This window comes from Amia ocellicauda, chromosome 7, assembly GCF_036373705.1.
Source record: "Amia ocellicauda isolate fAmiCal2 chromosome 7, fAmiCal2.hap1, whole genome shotgun sequence".
Classification (NCBI taxonomy): Eukaryota; Metazoa; Chordata; class Actinopteri; order Amiiformes; family Amiidae; genus Amia; species Amia ocellicauda.
In genome coordinates this window covers 16,923,887-16,942,157 of record NC_089856.1, presented here as the reverse complement: position 1 = coordinate 16,942,157, position 18,271 = coordinate 16,923,887, and the positions used below count along the sequence as shown (strand labels likewise).

The window sequence follows — 18,271 nt, the reverse complement described above, 5'->3', positions numbered from 1 at the left end:
GTGAGCAGGGAATTTCTGTTGTGCAGTTTTAACTTTTATTAGATTTGTAGAAGCGGGGGCCCCGAGAGGAAGGAATACATCCAGGCCTAGGAAAAAAACTACTATTTTAATAGGATAACTGTTAATTTTGTTTGTATAAGATTAATTTCAGGACTATGTACTTTATTGGATGCCCCCAGGCAGGGATCTAGGATCGAGGTCAGGCTATGGTGGGAGTTACAGGCAGACTGCAGTGTAGGACTGCGAGCCTGCAGCCTGACCGGTGCTCTGAAGAGTCAGGTCATGAGTCTTCATAATTTACAATGTAATCAGAAAAGGGTTAATTTAATCAGTTCATATTAGATTAAGTAGCTTCATGACCTTTTAATAATCTTTCATTAGTAAAATTCTTTTTTCCCGCCCATTGTTGGGACACGGGTTAAATACTCACATACTGATCACATTAATTACAACTTTTGTGTGTGTGTGTGTGTGTACAATATATTTACAAAGTTTCCAATCTACATTAAATGTGTGCTTTGAAATAAATACACGTCAAACATTATGAATGTATTAGGCGTATTATGTATTGCTTTGACGCGTGTGCAACTTACAAATGCACATGCATAATGTACACCACTAAAACATTTATATTAAACTTAAAAATTCCATACGTCTGTTGTACTTTGTCAATTCATAAGATCATGCATGACATGACTCGAAGGCGATTCACACCCCCTGACCAAGAAGCGGTAACACTTGGAATGAGGTCTGCCTCTGTGGCCGCGTTCACGACACGCATACTTTGCCGAGTCTGCGCATACTTTTCGCAGACTCTGCGACGAGACTGTCCAAGTTACCCTTCTGCATGAACTCAGCCGGAAAACACGTCACAATGCGACGCATCCACAGGCTGCAAAGTCTGCACAGCCGCGCAGCTGCTCAAAAGGTACTGCGCTGTAGCAGCCGCGGCTTCAAAACAACTAAGGAGCGCCGTGTGATAAAGACGTGTGTGTCAGCCAGAGACAGACCTCACTCCATGTGCCAGCGCCACCTAGTCAGGGGGTGTGAATCACCCTGAGTCATGTCATGAAGGATCTTATTAATTTCATGCTAGATATGGCTAAGTACAACAGAAATAATATATTTTAAAGATTGACAGTTCAACAATAAAATAATATGCATGTGTAGTGGTGTACGTATACATTATAACCTAATTTCCACGTATTATGTGAATTTGTAAGTTGCGCATCTGGCAAGGAAATCCAAAATAATACATACAAAATATTGTACATGTGTATTTCTCTGAAGGCACAGGTTTAATGTAGATTCAAAACCAGTGTATATATAATATTGTACACACACAAACAAAATCTGTTGTAGTTAATTTGATCAGTATGTGAGTATTTAACCCTTAAGTGTCCCAACAATGATTTGGAATAAAGATTTCTACTAATTAAAGATTATTAACGGATCGTAAAGCTACTTAATCTGATATGAATTGATTAAATGGCCCATTTTCTGATTACACTGTAAAGTATTAAGCTGGTGGAGCACGAAGGGAACATTGATTGCATTAACTTCTGTGAATAGGACTGATTTCTCTCAACACCGACACCATGTTTGTTCTGCTGGAGTCTGCAGCTCCAGGGCCAGAACTGTCCACACTCCGTCTGCGCAGACCGTGACGTCAAACGCAGACTCCCGTCTGCAATCTAGCAGGCAGAAAAGTGTCGTGAACGCGGCCGAAAAGAAAACCGTGAACGTCCAGCCCTCCGAATTTGTCTTATTCGTTCTATCGCTTTTGTGTGGACGCCTGACAGTAGTGACAGCGTAAATATGGCTGCTGTGCTATTGAAATTGCAGACCTACCTGGCTGTCAGGGCAGTATCCCAGCAGTAAGTGTGGACCGATTAATTAAGTGATTGTATGGACATGCATACATTGTTTTGGTGTTGTTTTTACACAGTGCGTTGCGTTCACTTCGTAGACTTGTGCACAGATCCGATTCAAACCACTGGTTTCTCTCACAAGCTCTATCTTCTGCAGTTTGTATTTATATAAATTAGATGCAATTTACAGACTATTTAATAATTGCCATGTTAACTACACCCGACGTTTGGAATTAATTGATGTTTTCAAATTACGTAACAACGAGCGTTATAGTGTTATTTATGTTGATGGTAGAGAGCAAAGTTACTTTGTCCTTGAAAAAATGTTGACAAAGCAGCATAGATTCACTCAATTATCCGGTTGTTTTAGGTCTGTACAAGAATGATTCTATGAAAAAGTACGTTGTTAGTATTTATTAACCAGTTCTGTAAGACAGGTTTTACCCTTTCTCTAACCCCCTTGCTCTGCTTCAGGAAATGGAAATGGACCAAAGTGCCTGTAAGATGTTCGTCAATTGGTAAGGCGTGTATTTATTATAAGTAATGATTGAGGTCTGTCACCAGTTGCATCAATCCACTTAAAGAGCATTTCCTTCGCATTTATCTTAAGTGTTGACTGAGTTGATTGTAGGCAGTGGAGTAGTGGTTAGGGCTCTGGACTTATAACTGGTTGTGGGTTCAAATCCCGGGTGGGGCAGTGCTGAAGTCAAATTGCTAGCTGGAGGACATGCTGCTGTATTTAATGAAGTATATATAAGAAGAAAAAAACAGTTACACTTCAGATTTTTCATAATGTCTTATATAATGTACAACCTGGTTAAATGTAGTATTGTTACATTTTAATTGTTGAAATTATGACTTCTCAATAGCGAGTGAATGTCAGGTTTAGACTGTATGACAGGGTCTGTACTGTGTGTGTCAGAGTGCGGGTGTAGTGGTGTGCTTGCAGTGCTGTGTTGACAATCTCCATGTCCCCTGGCTCAGGGCGAGGTCGCATCGAGAAGGTCTTGATCGCTAACCGTGGGGAGATTGCGTGTCGTGTGATGCGGACAGCGCGCAGGATGGGTGTGCGCTCGGTGGCAGTGTACAGTGAGGCTGACCGGCACGCAATGCATGTGGCCCTGGTGAGAGAGGGGGAGTGGGGGCGAGAGAAGAATGGAGATGGGGAGAGAGACATGCATACCATTTTCCCCATCTCTCTTTTACTCGCCTGCTCTCTATCATTTTATGTGTGGGACCTCAGTCAATATAGTTTGATATAGCTCCTTTTGCTAAATAATTGCCTCCTTGTGATGGTTTTGTATAACACAATCATTGACAGACCTACAATGAAATGGCCTCTTTGCCAAGTTGTTATTGTAAATGAGACTTGGTTCTCAATTTACTTAACTGGTTAAATACAGGTGAAATTAAATGAAATCAGACTGCTGCGCCTTTTGCAAAATAACTGCCTCCTGTACCTTGTGATGAAATTAATGAAAAACTGCAGTGGAAGTCAGTGCAGATCTTGTCTGTTGTTTTATTTGTTGTGTGCAAATGAGGCGATCAGTTGTTAAAGGTATGCTTATGCAATGCCCAAGTGAGACTAGTCCACTGATAGGTGCTCTGTACTTTCCAGGCAGATGAGGCATATTACATTGGTCCTGCCGCTTCCCAGCAAAGCTACTTGTCCATGGAGAAAGTCCTGAAGATTGCCAGACGCTCCGGAGCACAGGTACAGCCTCACCTGCTCATCATTTACACTTAATAGCAGACTGTACTGAGGTTCTGCTGTAGATACTGGAGAGAGACAAACATTCAATAGCTAGGGCCAAAAAGGTCTGCAGTCTCATGACCACACTAATAGGGCATACTATTGATTCCAAATGTGGACAAGTAAGGCACAAGAATAAAACAAACATGACTGATGTTGATCACATTTTAAATCACTTTCTTAGGTGAAGACTCCACTTCATAACATGTCTTCCTATAGAGAAATCGGTTTAGTTTTACATGGTTTCTGCTATGCTTTTTTCAGGAATGCATCTACTGTGTTAAGTGTGGCCTCCATGTATATAATAACTGTGTGAATTAATAAATAATAATGCAGGATAACTGAGTCTGGTTTTTATTTCGGCTCCACTTAAAAATAAAATTAGAGATGCAAAGAAAATTATGGTTATTATTTTACTTATTTAGTATTAACTTGTAGATTTGGTCTTGGGTTCTATTTTAATTAATCAAATAAGGGGAAAGCCAAATATTTCAGGTGAACTTATGTTTTATGTTTATAACCGTGTGTGACAGGAACAGGGGCGTGCTTGCTAATGTGGTACGCATTCTGTGCTGAAAGCATTGTATAGTAGCAAGGGAAGGAGAGAAGCACCATCAGAATAGCTTAGAGTGAGCTTAGTGTTTATTTATTTAATTGTGTTTTCATATTGCTTATTTTTTCCCATTTATATGCCTATGAAATAATTTGGCATCAAGGCCGGGGACGGGGTTTGTGAATCTTATACTCTAAAAACCCACGCCTGGAATTTTGTACTTGGTTTAATTTTTTTTTTGAGAAACACATTCCCTCCCTCCTACACACGGACTTCTCTCAGTCTCACATTCATTTGATCACTCACCTCAAGCGGGTCAGTGCGCTCACTCACTGCTCCAGCCAATGGTGTGCTTTTAAAATGACAAATCTAACCACCTCATGCAGAATGTGGGAACAAGTGTCTATCAGACTACTATCATACACATCATCATTAGAAACTGCGGTTATTATTATTATTTTTTGTCATGCATATTTTCACATTTTTGTTTAGGTGAAGGTCAAAAGAGTTAGAGTGGCAGGGAAAACCCTGCCTAAAGTAAGAGCTGTTCACTCTTATATTAGGAGGCCAGCTGCTTGCTTCTCTGCTCTTCACTGTGAGAAAGAACTCCTGGATAGGAATGTCTCTGCCTCACTCTGTCCACTGTGTGTCTGCAGGCCATCCACCCTGGGTATGGCTTCCTGTCGGAGAATGTGGAGTTTGCCGAGCTGTGTAAACGGGAAGGCATCATCTTTATTGGCCCACCCTCCTCTGCCATTCGAGACATGGGCATCAAGAGGTACTGTACTATCACTGTACAGCCATTGTCACAATACTACAATGTACTGGGCTGTGCATTACTATAATTAAGAATGTATTTTCCAGCCCTGCAGCCCAGTTGCTTTGTGTTGCAGCACATCAAAACACATCATGTCAGTGGCAGGTGTGCCCATTATTGAAGGTTACCATGGTGAAGACCAATCAGACGAGAAGCTGCAGGCTGAAGCAGCCAGGATTGGCTACCCAGTGATGATCAAGGCAGTGAGGGGAGGGGGTGGGAAGGCAAGTACAGTGGCAGCATGGACAGAGGATGCAAAACCTCAATTAATGCAATTAATCCAAGAGGAGGAGGAGGAGGAGGAGGAGGAGTCTGTTTGTTGCTTGGCAGTTGTGCTTTTGCAATGCGCTTTTCCAGTTTGCTTATCAGATCAAATCAAAGTCATTTGTGTGATTGTGTGTGTGTGATTGCATGTGTGAGCGTGAGTGAGTGTCTATCTCTCTGTGTGTCCTGGCTGATGAGAATGTCTATGCTATGTTTAGGGGATGCGAATTGCTCGCTCTGCAGCAGAATTCCTGGACCAGTTGGAGTCGGCACGGAGGGAGGCCCAGAAGTCCTTCAATGATGATGTTATCTTGGTGGAGAAGTTTGTGGAAAACCCAAGGTGAGAGTCCTGTGAGGACCGCCTCTGCTGTTAACTAGTCAGTGTATAAGTGAGCCAGTCAGTGTATATATCAGTTAGTAATTTTCCTTCCTTCTCCTGATTTTCATAAATACCTTTCTATTTGAACAAGGTTCGTACACACCTTGAAAAATAATTTTAAAATCCAAGGATATTCATGTCCTTGAATATTCTTGAAGTTTGACACAAAAAATTACTATGGCCATGAGTATACTTGAATTTAGTGAACATGGGTAGGTGCAGAATGTGTTTTATGCGTTTGTAATATAGCTGCAGGAAACCCTGAAACATTAAGGTATGAGCAGATGGACCTAATTTTCCAAAACCAAAGTTCACCAAGAAATGCAGATTAAAAACTAGGTCTGTACCCACAGTCTGAACAAAATGAACAGAAAAATAATCGAACAAAGCAAAAAGTCTGGAAAGAAGAGGGACAGACAGTCTGATTGTGCACCACTGTGCTCCTCATGTTCATTACCACCAGTTGCCGAGAAGTAGCCATGCAAAGCAGCACTGTTCATAGTCTGGATATCTAAAAAAAAAAAGTTTGTATTTCAGCCTAATTATTAATTAATTTTGCTTCACTCAATTTAAATTATGAATTAATTCTGTTTGTCACCTTGGATACATTTTAGTAGTAGTAATAATTAGGGCTGTCAGTCAATTAAAATATTTGATCGGGCATTAGTTTAATTAAGCACCTATTAAAATAAGTGTAACAAAATTTAAGTGGTTGTGCCACACAGTAATACTTGAATACATTTTATTGCAATTATATTATAGTATAACAATGCTGAATGAAATGTATATAAAAACAAATTAAAGCATTATTGCTACAGCAAACGGATGTTTTGTTCACAAATTATACTCACATTGCCCATGTAAGAAAAGCATTACTTGCAAATGAAATGGAAAACATTTGCTCTATCTTCAATGTTTCCTTAAGAATCCAGTTGAAGTTAGACTGTAGTTTTTAGCGGCTTGTAACCCTGCAGTTTGTGCGCGGTTACTGTACTGTAACTGTACTGTACTGTAGCTCTCGTGATGTGATTGGTCTGTTTTATTTCACACTACAAATGCTGAGTTGGTCAGTTTGACCGATTTTAATTTGTATTACTCTGTGTACCTGAATACACTGATTTGCAGAAAATAGCACGAGACTCAGTGTGTGGTAGAAGGTTGATTCTTTATTCTGGCAGCTGCAGGGGAGCCTGACAGGAGAAATTTCCTCAGACAGTCTCAACAATTCTAAGTTACATTTGGTATTTTATGGGTTTTGTACAAGACAGAGAAGACAGTTATTTCCTTCTTGATTGGTGTAACTAATTAACAAGAGACATTTAAATTACTTACTACATAGACTTTATGAATGAATAACCTCTTGGTCAAGGATGCTAACACAGCAAGTTTTGTTAAACAACAAGATGCAGAGCAACAACAGAATGCAGAGCCTTAGCGATTAGATAGATATTTGAAATTATTAAAATAATAATAATAATAATCTATACTGTTGAGAGAGGCTGTGTCAGCCCTTGCCAGGTCCAAAGAGTAACAGAGAAACAGAGTCAGCTTTAAAACTCTAGGAATGTGAAATGTATCTAGAAATATTACATTTAGTTCTTCAATGTGTATTAAATATGCCTACTGCGTTTTAGCTGCATAAACGCAAATGAAGTTCAGGTCACAGTCTCTAACTCGCCACAGTCTTTCATGTGCTTGAAAAACACACACATTGTATAGCATTAAGTGTCGTTTTATAACTGTATTCAGATTAAGTGGACACTGAGAGTGATTACACCACAAATAAACACTTGTTTAATTTATTCGTTTTTACTTTGCATGTGCGTTTAGAAAAATAAAAAACACTTTGATATTTATATCAATCATTTTAATGTCTAATGTTCATATTTCCATTTAAATACCCTACTCCATTTGTGCTAATTTTATTTGATTGTTTGCCTTTCATATACCACAGCGTTTAAAGAGCCATCGGTTAAAATAAGCGGTTTTTGCTTTTGTAGGTAGTTCGAAATTTATAATTGCTAGTCATTAAATAAAATCATTGATCAAGTCATTAGTTGATTAACAGACCCGATTAATCTAGGCAGCACTAATAGTAATAATAATAACTAGGAGTGGCATGCAACTTTTAAGGCTTACAAGTGTATCAATGTGCATGGAAGACATTGATGGTCTCAGATCAGCAGTTAACAATTTAACTGCTGAAGCTGAAAAGCAGGGACAATTTACATTTGTTATGTTAATCAAATACTTTGAGGAGAAAAGCAGAAGAAAAACAAGAAAGAAGAAGCAGAAAAGCAGAAGAGCTTAAGTCTTCTAAGATGTTCATTTGCCACCCCTCTTTTTATGCTCTCTGAATTGTCCTTGATTATTATTTTTTCACATAGAACAATATCTTCAATAGGAATTCAGGTTTGTGTGTTGAGTGCTGTAGGTTTAATAAGAAGGGCTCAACTCTTCAACCCATATTCTTACTTAGGGGTAGACAGCTCCAGTTCTGGAGTGGCATATTTGTTTGTTTTATATTCTCCTTCCTGTCTTTACCCTCTGAGCTCATGACCCCCACTGGACTAGAGTCTGTCTTTCCATCTATCCGTCCATCCATCTGTCCATAGACACGTGGAGGTGCAGATATTTGCAGACCAGCATGGCAATGTGGTGTACCTCTACGAGAGGGACTGCAGTGTGCAGAGAAGGCATCAGAAGATAATTGAAGAAGCTCCAGGGGTAAAAGCACTGCCGACAACTGTGAAACACTCGCTAGACCAGGAACTTTAGTTAGTGTATTTGTATTTAATGTGTTTGTTACATCTTTACATACATGAACACAGTGGGTGTTGTTTATTTTTTCTCCAGTCATTTTCTTGCTCCCTTGAAGGCCCTGGGTTGGTGTATTGATGATTTTTAGCTTATTTTAGAAAATGGTCAAGAGACAGTTGACAGGCAGCATTTTTTCTCTCCATATAGAGTTTTGTAACAAGACAAAGAGCTCTGAATTTCTCTAGCAACTTTAGCGCTTCTCTCGTGTCAATGAGCTTTAAAAAAATACTTTTGACATTTAAGACATGTAGCCTACTTATTCAGTACACTACAATAATACATTGTGCAAATTAAAGAAGATAAAATACCATTTGTGATGCTTCTGTCTCTACAGCTGCAGAAAAGAGTTAGGTCACGTTCGTGTAGTGCAGATTTCCGTGCAGCTTCACCAATGGGATCAGTGAGATTCTGCAGATCTGCACAGAACTGAGGAAATCTGCAATACAAGATCGTGACCTAGCTTCCTGCTGCCTAATCGATGATGCGCTTGCACTGTGATTACGCAATGAGCCAAACACAACCACAGTCGATCACGTTATACACGTATAAATGAACCTGTTAACTGTATTGACTTAAAATATGACGTTTTTATGAAATCGCATTATAGCGAAAACGTGTAAAGTGAGACCGCGCATAACAAGGGGCACCTGTAATTATTTTTAACTCTTCCTGCATGTTCCTCATTGTTTTCCCTGGGGTCCTGCCCTGAGGGTCTCCACACCTTGTTGATGTCATGCACAAGAGAGCACAACCAGGTTGTACCCCTCTGACTCTGTGCCTTGCTGTTCTATGTCCCTGCAGCCAGGTATCAGCCCTGCGGTGAGGAGAAGTCTGGGGGAGGCTGCCGTGCGTGCAGCCAAGGCAGTCAGTTATGTGGGTGCAGGTGAGAGAGAGTGAGAGTGAAACTGAGAAATACTGATCACAGCATGTTCATCCTTTAACTCTGCTGCAGAGCATTGTCTGATACATTGCATCTTGTAGGACACACATTATGGAATTTTAAAATAATAGGGAAGCATTTGCTGTTCTGCTTGCACAAGAGCCTATAGCCTGAAATGGATCAATTCTGCCAAGAGAAGGAAGTCTTCTTCCCCATTCCATCTTGTGTGTATCCCTCTGCAGTTCTCTAGTGAAGTGCAGTACACACTGACAGCTTGTCTCTAACCCCCCCTGCAGGCACTGTGGAGTTCATCATGGATTCACAGCACAATTTCTATTTCATGGAGATGAACACGCGGCTGCAGGTGGAGCACCCTGTGTCTGAGATGATCACCGGCACCGACCTGGTGGAGTGGCAGCTCAGGGTGAGAGAAAAGGAGACGGAGGGAGTGGGAGGGGGCAGTGGTGAGAGATGGATTGGCAGAGGAGAGATTAAAGACACTATGGAGCATGGATGACAGTCAGATCTGGGTTGGGATTGCAAGTGGCAAGTGCAGCTTTTCAAAACTAAAGCTGGTTAAGAACTCTCTTCACTCAATGATGACTGAGCAATGACTGAATGGACTGGTGACAATAATATCTATTGAGCATGAACTGGCTTAGCAACTAGATTTAATAGAGACTGTATGGGCTAGTTATTCGTAGGGTTTGCACGGTGCAAAAATGTGCATTATTTGCCATATTCAAAACCCCTTTTTGCGCCGTTCACCCTTTAATTGTATGCAAGGTGCAAAACGGAGGGAGTGACTGAAATTATGTGTGAAATTATAGACCCTTCCCTTTAAGGGGACAAGTGGACCCAATCCATGACAGGAAAATGCCCCCCACAGCATAACAGCCTCTGGACCTCCTCACTGTAGGGGTCAAGCAGTCAGGCCTGTACCGTTCTCTTGGTGTATGCAACACATGCACTCGCCCACTTGTCGAGAATATGGTGAAGGATGACTTGTCTGACCATATCAATTTTTTCTACATCTACTTCTACATCTCTGCAGTGGTTTTTGCACCACTGAACTTTCAAATGTGCATTTGTCTTTGTAATGAGGGGTTTATGCACTGCAACCTGTGTAGTTCTCGACGGACTGTTCTTGCTGACAGTCTGATCACATCCTGCATTGACATTCTCTGTCACCTGGGAAAGAGTTGCTCTTCTGTTTTACCTTACATATCACAGTAATGCACGAGCATCATGGTCATCAAATATGCACTTTCAACCACAATTTCCAACCCTATTTACTGATGTCTTTCCACTAGATCTAAATGCAGATGTAACTTTAGTCACTGTTCCTATTGAAACACTAGCTAGTTGAGCAGTCTTTGCGACTGAAGCTCCTGCCATTCGTGCCCCAATAATGACTCCTCTTTCAAAGTCATTTTGATCGTTTCCTCTTGCCATCTTGATCCAAAGTTTAGGTCAGCTGGGCCTGCTCAGCATTTTTATACATGCTACAGAGCATGAAGATGAGGATGTTAATTGCTTAATTGTGTCATGCAGTACACCTGTTTGGAGGCATCTGCATTTATTCAGGTTTTTCCTTTTAATTTTTCACCCGTCTGTATATACACACACACACACACACATTTGTTCTCACTTCTTATTTCCTTATTAATAATTGTATTTGTGACTCATTCCAATAACTGAGTGATATACAACTAATTGGGACAGTTGGTTGAGGCGACTATAGGCTACTTATAACACAGGTTTCATCCTTAACTTCCAATCTCCATTGGCACAGTGGTTAAGGAACAGCGCTGTAAGAAATCAATAACAATAAATTAATAATGTAGTGTGTCCTGTAGTTTTTAATATGTAGGTTTTAACGTTAAGTGTATAAAAAAACAAGTCTGAAGTTCACACCTGTGAAAAGTCTAGCTCACTCGACGCTGCACCAAATTTATGAATAAATGATAGACGAGCTGAGCAGATTAAATCTTGACAGCACAGGTTATCCAAAGGGACTTTGATAATATTCAGTTGTGGGTTGACACCTGGCAGATGAAATTCAGTGTGGAAAAGTGCAAGGTATTACTTGCAGGTAACAAAAATGTCCACTATAATTACACTGGGAGGAATAGAACTAGATCAGGGGTTCCCAAAGTGCGGCCCTTGAGGATGTTTGGTGCAGCCCGCCAAAGCCACCCCTTTTCTGAATTTTTTCTTTATTTTTACACTTTATGACAATTTTCTGTTACAAATTGCATGTGTAATTTGGGGGAAAATAATAAAACAATTAAAGTTGATAAATGTTCCCTAACAGAAATGTATAGGAAATAAAATCTGTGGTTCATTTTCTACTGCGGCCCCCCATCCCATGCAACCTCAGGAAACTGGCCCTCCATCACTAGACATTGGGAACCCCTGAACTAGATGAAGTAATACATGAGAAAGACCTAGGAGTCTATGTGGACTCCTCACTTTATCCATCCAAACAATGTGGGGAAGCAATAAAAAGGCAAACAGAATGTTAGGGTATATTGTCAAAAGTGTAGAATTTAGAACAAGGGAAGTAATGTTAAAACTGTACAATGCACTAGTTAGACCTCATCTGGAATACTGTGTACAGTTCTGGGTAGGGCTGTGCGATTTGGGGAAAACATCTAATTGCAGTTTTTCTGACAGATATTGCGATTTGCGATTTTAATTTTGTAAAGTCAAGCTTCAGCTCAATATTCTCAATAGTGTGCAGCACACACTCTAAATTAGAGTACAACATGCCTTTAACTGTAGACCCTTCCACTACCTTGTAGTCTAGCAGATGCAGTGTGCCTTTCTATCCAATAGATGGTTAGCTTCTTGATGCTAAAATGCAGTCAGTGATGCCTACAGAATGCATTCTAATTCAAGAAAAAGAACTGAAAAGATATTAAAGGATTCCAACATTTATTATACTTTTTTAAAATATCCAGTAATTAAACAGACTCACAAATAAAATGACCTTACCTTTCTGTAAACAAGCTCTCTGACTTTGAAATAAGGTCTAGCTTATATTGACAAAACACTAAATAATGATCACAAATGCTACACAAAATATTCACAATCAACTAAAACTGTCAGGACTGATAACTAGCATTGAAAATATTGCACAGCACACATTAAAGTACAAATAATTTGAACTTGAACATTTTCTTCACACAGTAAAGGCTGCCAGTAATAAAGTGCAGAACAAATTTTGACTCCAACCGAAGTCTTACAATCACTTGCTGAAACCCCCCAAACCTTCTACAATCTACAGGGAAATATGCCGTTTGGAGACAGCGAGTCTTCAGCTCAAAGTCATCATCGATAAAGTGCACTGTGAGACTAATGCTGGGGTCACACGACACAATTTCTACAATCCAACCTGATTTTGTGAACAGTGGGCAGCTCGCACTTAATGACTATTTTGCACCGGATTTATGTTTTTTGCATCGTGAAGGAGCGCACACTACCCGATCGCTTAAGTACAGGGGAACACACACTACACGACTGATCTGACATCCTTGTCGTGGCGATCTGCATCACAGCCTCCAACCTCCCCACATCTCGCAGAAACACGCGTGATCCATCCAGAGAATAGGTCAACAAACACGGATTTGGACATTTACAGGTCACGTTTGTGAAGTGCAGATCTGCGCTGCTCCACCAATGGGATCAGTGGATTTCTGCAGATCTGTGCAAAACTGCGGAAATCTGCGCAACAAGAACATGACCACAAACTGCTGTTGCTGTCCATGTTCGTGTGTCAGACAAACACACAAAGCGCAGAGAAAAGAGGATGAGTGTGAAGACCTGGCCGTGAGAGCTTTACTGTGAGAGCTGCAGCTGAGCAACAGTCACAGGCTCTATCCATTACACTATGAGCATCGCATTGTAGGGGTCGATATTTAGCTCAGACCTGGGTCAATAACAGATACTAATTGGTATTTGAAAATATTATTTTCCCTGTATTAGTGTATTTTTAAATAACTTAAGCCGAAACAACCATTGGTATTTGAAGTATTTTAATAAATACGTATGAAAATGTTATTCTCCTGTCATGTTTATTCTTCCTGTTTCTTTTCTCTTCTTCAATCAGCTCAGCTCTCATTGGCTGCTGATCATATCACTCTACACGATCGGTGCCGATCGAGTCATAAATATTAAACATTTAATAAGATCATAGCGGCTCCGACAAGCTTACAATCGGATCGGAGAGCCAGCGATGCATCAGCCTGTCTCGCACTACACGACCATTGGCAGCGGAACACGCCCCGACCAGGCTGCTTTAAATCAGTGCTGATTTGTCGTGAGGGCGTTAGTTATCTCGTGGTGCCTTCGTGAGGTCTTTTCATATGGTGTAACAGCCGCAAACAACTCTGAAATTGTATTTTGCTGTTGCTTGCTACTAGACTGAGTGTCACTGGCAGTACTTTTAGTCGACTTTTAAGCAACGCACTCCTCAAATAGCCGCCTGTGGTGCTTTTTCAAGTGCTGGTGGACGTTTTCACCCTGGAGGAGACTCCGTGGGGACTTCAAAATCATGAAAGGCATCAACCACATCAAACCAGAGGAGCTTTTCCAGATCAGCAGGGACACACAGACCTGGGGACACAAATGGAGATTGAACTTCAAGGCATTCAAGATGGAAACAGGAGACACTTCTTCACAAAGAGAGTTGTCACAATCTGAAACAAACTCCCCAGCGATGTGGTTGAAGCTGAACATTTGGAAACATTTAAAATCAGACTGGATAGGATCCTTGGATCACTTAATGGACACCAAATGATCGGATGGCCTCCTCTCGTTTGTAAAGTTTCTTAAATATGACATACATTGCCATTAAACTAACTGAGAAGCACTTTCAATATGAAAGTACCTTAATTTCATGAGTTTTGCAATATCTACAGTGCATCCGGAAAGTATTCACAGCGCTTCACTTTTTCCACATTTTGTTATGTTTACAGCCTTATTCCAAAATGGATTAAATTCATTATTTTCCTCAACATTCTACAAACAATATCCCATAATGACAATGTGAAAGAAGTTTGTTTGAAATCTTTGCAAATTTATTAAAAATAAAAAACAAAAAAAAGCACATGTACATAAGTATTCACAGCCTTTGCCTCTAAGCCCTCACGACAGAACAAATCAATTTATAACTTTTTTGAAATGTGTTTTTCTGGATTTTGTTGTTGTTATTCTGTCTCTCACTGTTAAAATACACCTACCATTCAAATTATAGACTGATCATTTCTTTGTCAGTGGGAAAACGTAAAAAATCAGCAGGGGATCAAATACTTTTTTCCCTCACTGTATGTGAGGGCAGAGGTGTTCATGGGAATGTGTCCTGTGGAAAGGTGGCTGCTTAAAAACAAGTGGACTACAGAAAACAAAATGGAAACCCATAGAAAAACTACGTCCCAGAACCCTCAGCCAGCCATTTCCCCCCTTAATGAGTCCACCTGGTGATAATCTACCACCAGGTATAAAAAGGGAAGAATCTGGGGGAAGGGGGCAGAGTTGAAAAAGCCAGCAGAGAGTAAATAGGTTAGTGGAGCTGTAGAGTTATTGCCATGAGGTTTATTTAAGTTTGGGAGTTTTGTGGTTTGTTTTGGCCCTTGAACCGTGTTTCTTTGTTTGTATAGTTATTAGAAGTATTTTGTTTGAAGACTGGTCTCCTACACAGTCTTAAAGAACTGCTTTGTCACAATATATATATTATATATGTGTGTGTGTGTGTTGTAGCGTTAAGGGGGGGGTGTATTGTGATAAGAGCATTCTAGCCCTGAGCTGGAGCTCTGATCTAAAGAAGACTTCTCCCCCAAAGTTACCAGAATTCCTGAGCTCATCGGCTCATGACCTGTTCTACGTCAAAGTGACAGTTTTGGGAGTCGGCTCACCTAGAATGGGCCAAATGGCTTGGAATTCCTGCTGTGAAAATATCTGGGCAATATGGCGTGGAGGTAATAAAACCCTTTGAAGCGGGCGAGAGCCGAAATCACGAAACAGAGCTATGAACCCAGGCAAACTGGCATTTCCAAAAGATGGCATGGATTGGCATCAGGTATGAATCGAGCCTCCTCCAATAGGAGACTGGGGGCTGGCACCAAAATCCAATCTCGCAAACTCAAGAACCAATCGCCTATGATCTATCAGTCATAAAAAGGTAACGCACAGCACTTTCTCTCTCTCACCTGAACCGGTAACTTGCTGGCACAACTCAACTTGTAGCTCTGTTGCCAAGACCGGAATTGGAAACTAACTAAGTCTTTGCCGGCAACAGAAGAGTTAATGGGGAGAAGGAGATTGAGCCGTACAAATAATTATTTGAAGAACTTTATTAAGTAAAGAACTTTAGAAACTGTGCCTGCCCACCTGTGCCCACCTGATCAGTGGAGTTCATACAGCTGGACAATTGACTAAGTCGACTGTAATACAGAAGTGTTCAGTCATTTAAATAGCTATTGAGTCTTAAGAAACTTGACCCTCGGAAAGTAACAGGGCCCTGCTTACCCTACTTTGTCTTCAACTAACTACTGTGGAAAACCCTGCTTGCAAAGAGGACATCCTGTGCACAACCTTGGAACCTTCAAACCAGTGTAAAATATGTTTGGAAAAACTACTTTCGCGAAACCCCAACTTCCAGGTGCATCGACTTAGGAAGTTATTGGACAAAGCCGAACCGGACTGCCTTTGTTCCAAACCACATGGACCTCGCTCCACCCCATGGAACCTCATGCCGTGTGCTGTTATCTGATCCCGAAGGCAGAGAGGCCTCTCTGCGACAAAGTTCAGATAAGTTTAACAGTTTGGAGTTTATTATTCATGACATATGAGAAATCAATTAGAAATGTTATTCTGTGAGTCATAAACTTTAGAATGTGTAATATAATGTATTAATAATAAAAATAATAATAATAATATTATTATTATTATTATTATTATTTCTTGGCAGACGCCCTTATCCAGGGCGACTTACAACATTAGTGCAAACAAAGTGCAAAAATACAGAGAAGTACAAGGCATCAATCATTACAAATTCAATTTGGCTAAAACAGCAATTCAAAATACATTTTACAAATTCCAATTTACAATTTACACAATTACAGTAAGTGACTTCCTAATTCCTGGACGGTGAAAGCTAAGTGCTGTCAAGATGTAGGGTCACAGACAAGGGCTACGGGAAAGGTAGCAAGGAGGAAAACAATCAAGAACGCGAGAAGCATAATAAAAACTGTGAAGTGCTATCTAGCAGGGATAGAGGACTAATATTACAAGTACTGTTGGAAAAGATGCGTCTTGAGTAAGTGCCGGAATGAGGTCAAGGACTCTGCTGTTTTGACTTCGGTGGGCAGGTCGTTCCACCATTTAGGGGCCAGGGATGAGAAGGAGTGGGCTCTGGAGGAAGGAGAGTGGAGAGGAGGCAGAGTTAGTCTTCTGGCACTGGAGGAACGCAGTGGTCTGGAGGGGATGTATGGAGAGACGAGTGACTGAAGGTAGCTTGATGCAGTGTGGTCAAGATAGCGGTAGGTGAGGGTCAAAGTCTTGAACTGAATGCGTGCCGCTATTGGGAGCCAGTGGAGGGAGCGGAGCAGTGGAGTAACGTGTGCGAATCGTGGCAGAGAGAATACCAGACAAGCCGCAGAGTTCTGGATGAGCTGGAGTGGGCGGGTAGTAGATGCAGGCAGGCAGGCCAGGAGGGAGTTGCAGTAGTCCAGGCGGGAGAGGACCAGTGACTGGACGAGTAGTCGGTGAGGAAGGGACGAATCCGGCGTATGTTGCTCTGGAAGAATCTGCAGGTGCGTGTCAGCGTGGTGATGTGCTGGGTGTAGGAGAGCGCAGGATCGAGGGTGATCCTAGATTTGTAGCGGAAGAAGAAGGAGAGTGTGGTGGATTCCAAGGGGATCGAGATGGGGAGGTGGGGGGTGGATGAGGAGCCTCGCCATGTCACTTGGTAGGACTGGTCACTGAGGTAGGAGGAGAACCAGTTGAGAGCAGTCCCAGAGATCCCAAGGTCAGCGAGGCAGGAGAGGAGGATGGAGTGATCAACGGTGTCAAATGCTGCGGAGAGGTCAAGGAGGATGAGGACTGAGGAGAGGAAGGCCGCCCGAGCACGGCTGAGGGAGTCAGGAGAGGAGAGCCGTCTCAGTGGAATGAGCTGTGCGGAAGCCGGATTGCAGAGGATCAAGGAGTGAGTGTTGGGACAGAAAGTCCGAGAGCTGATGGTGGACCGCCCGCTCGAGAGTCTTGGAGAGGAAGGGAAGTAGGGAGACAGGGTGGTAGTTCTGAGGAGAGGTGGCATCAAGGGTTGGGTTCTTGAGCAGTGGGATGACAGCAGCTTGTTTAAATGCAGAGGGGAAACGGCCAGAGAGGAGTGAGGAGATGAAGGGGAGAAGATCAGGAGCAGTTGCTTGGAAGAGACGAGAAGAGAGAGGGTCCAGGTCACACGTTGTGGGTTTGTGACATAGGAGGAGAGCAGAAACTTCAGCATCATTTAGTATTTTCTTATATATAAATGAGTGCTGCATTAAACTGTTTTGTTTGACAATTTTAGAAATAAACCTGTCAACGCCGAGAAATATCTTCTCATTCCTGTTGAACTGTTTAGTCTGAAATTGACACACGTTAATAGACACTAGATTATAGATGGCCCTGCCTATCCTTAATCATTGAACAGTAATCAATTAGGGAGAATTGTGGTAACAAGAAATGATAGAATCATTCTCAGCACCCAAACGTAAATGAGACATATATATACACTCACCTAAAGGATTATTAGGAACACCATACTAATACTGTGTTTGACCCCCTTTCGCCTTCAGAACTGCCTTAATTCTACGTGGCATTGATTCAACAAGGTGCTGAAAGCATTCTTTAGAAATGTTGGCCCATATTGATAGGATAGCATCTTGCAGT

General features: G+C 41.4%; 1 protein-coding gene across 1 annotated transcript in view; it reads left to right on the top strand.

Moving 5' to 3' along the window:
* Positions 1-1,688: 1,688 nt before the first annotated feature.
* The window catches only part of mccc1 (methylcrotonyl-CoA carboxylase subunit), a 40,414-nt gene continuing 23,831 nt past the window's right edge, over positions 1,689-18,271 (top strand). The window contains exons 1-10 of the mRNA XM_066708769.1: positions 1,689-1,877; positions 2,346-2,389; positions 2,856-2,995; positions 3,490-3,585; positions 4,834-4,955; positions 5,071-5,218; positions 5,477-5,598; positions 8,253-8,364; positions 9,259-9,340; positions 9,634-9,761. Coding sequence (XP_066564866.1) covers positions 1,819-1,877; positions 2,346-2,389; positions 2,856-2,995; positions 3,490-3,585; positions 4,834-4,955; positions 5,071-5,218; positions 5,477-5,598; positions 8,253-8,364; positions 9,259-9,340; positions 9,634-9,761 — 1,053 coding nt within the window. The 5' untranslated portion in view covers positions 1,689-1,818. The remainder of the gene's footprint in view (positions 1,878-2,345; positions 2,390-2,855; positions 2,996-3,489; positions 3,586-4,833; positions 4,956-5,070; positions 5,219-5,476; positions 5,599-8,252; positions 8,365-9,258; positions 9,341-9,633; positions 9,762-18,271) is intronic.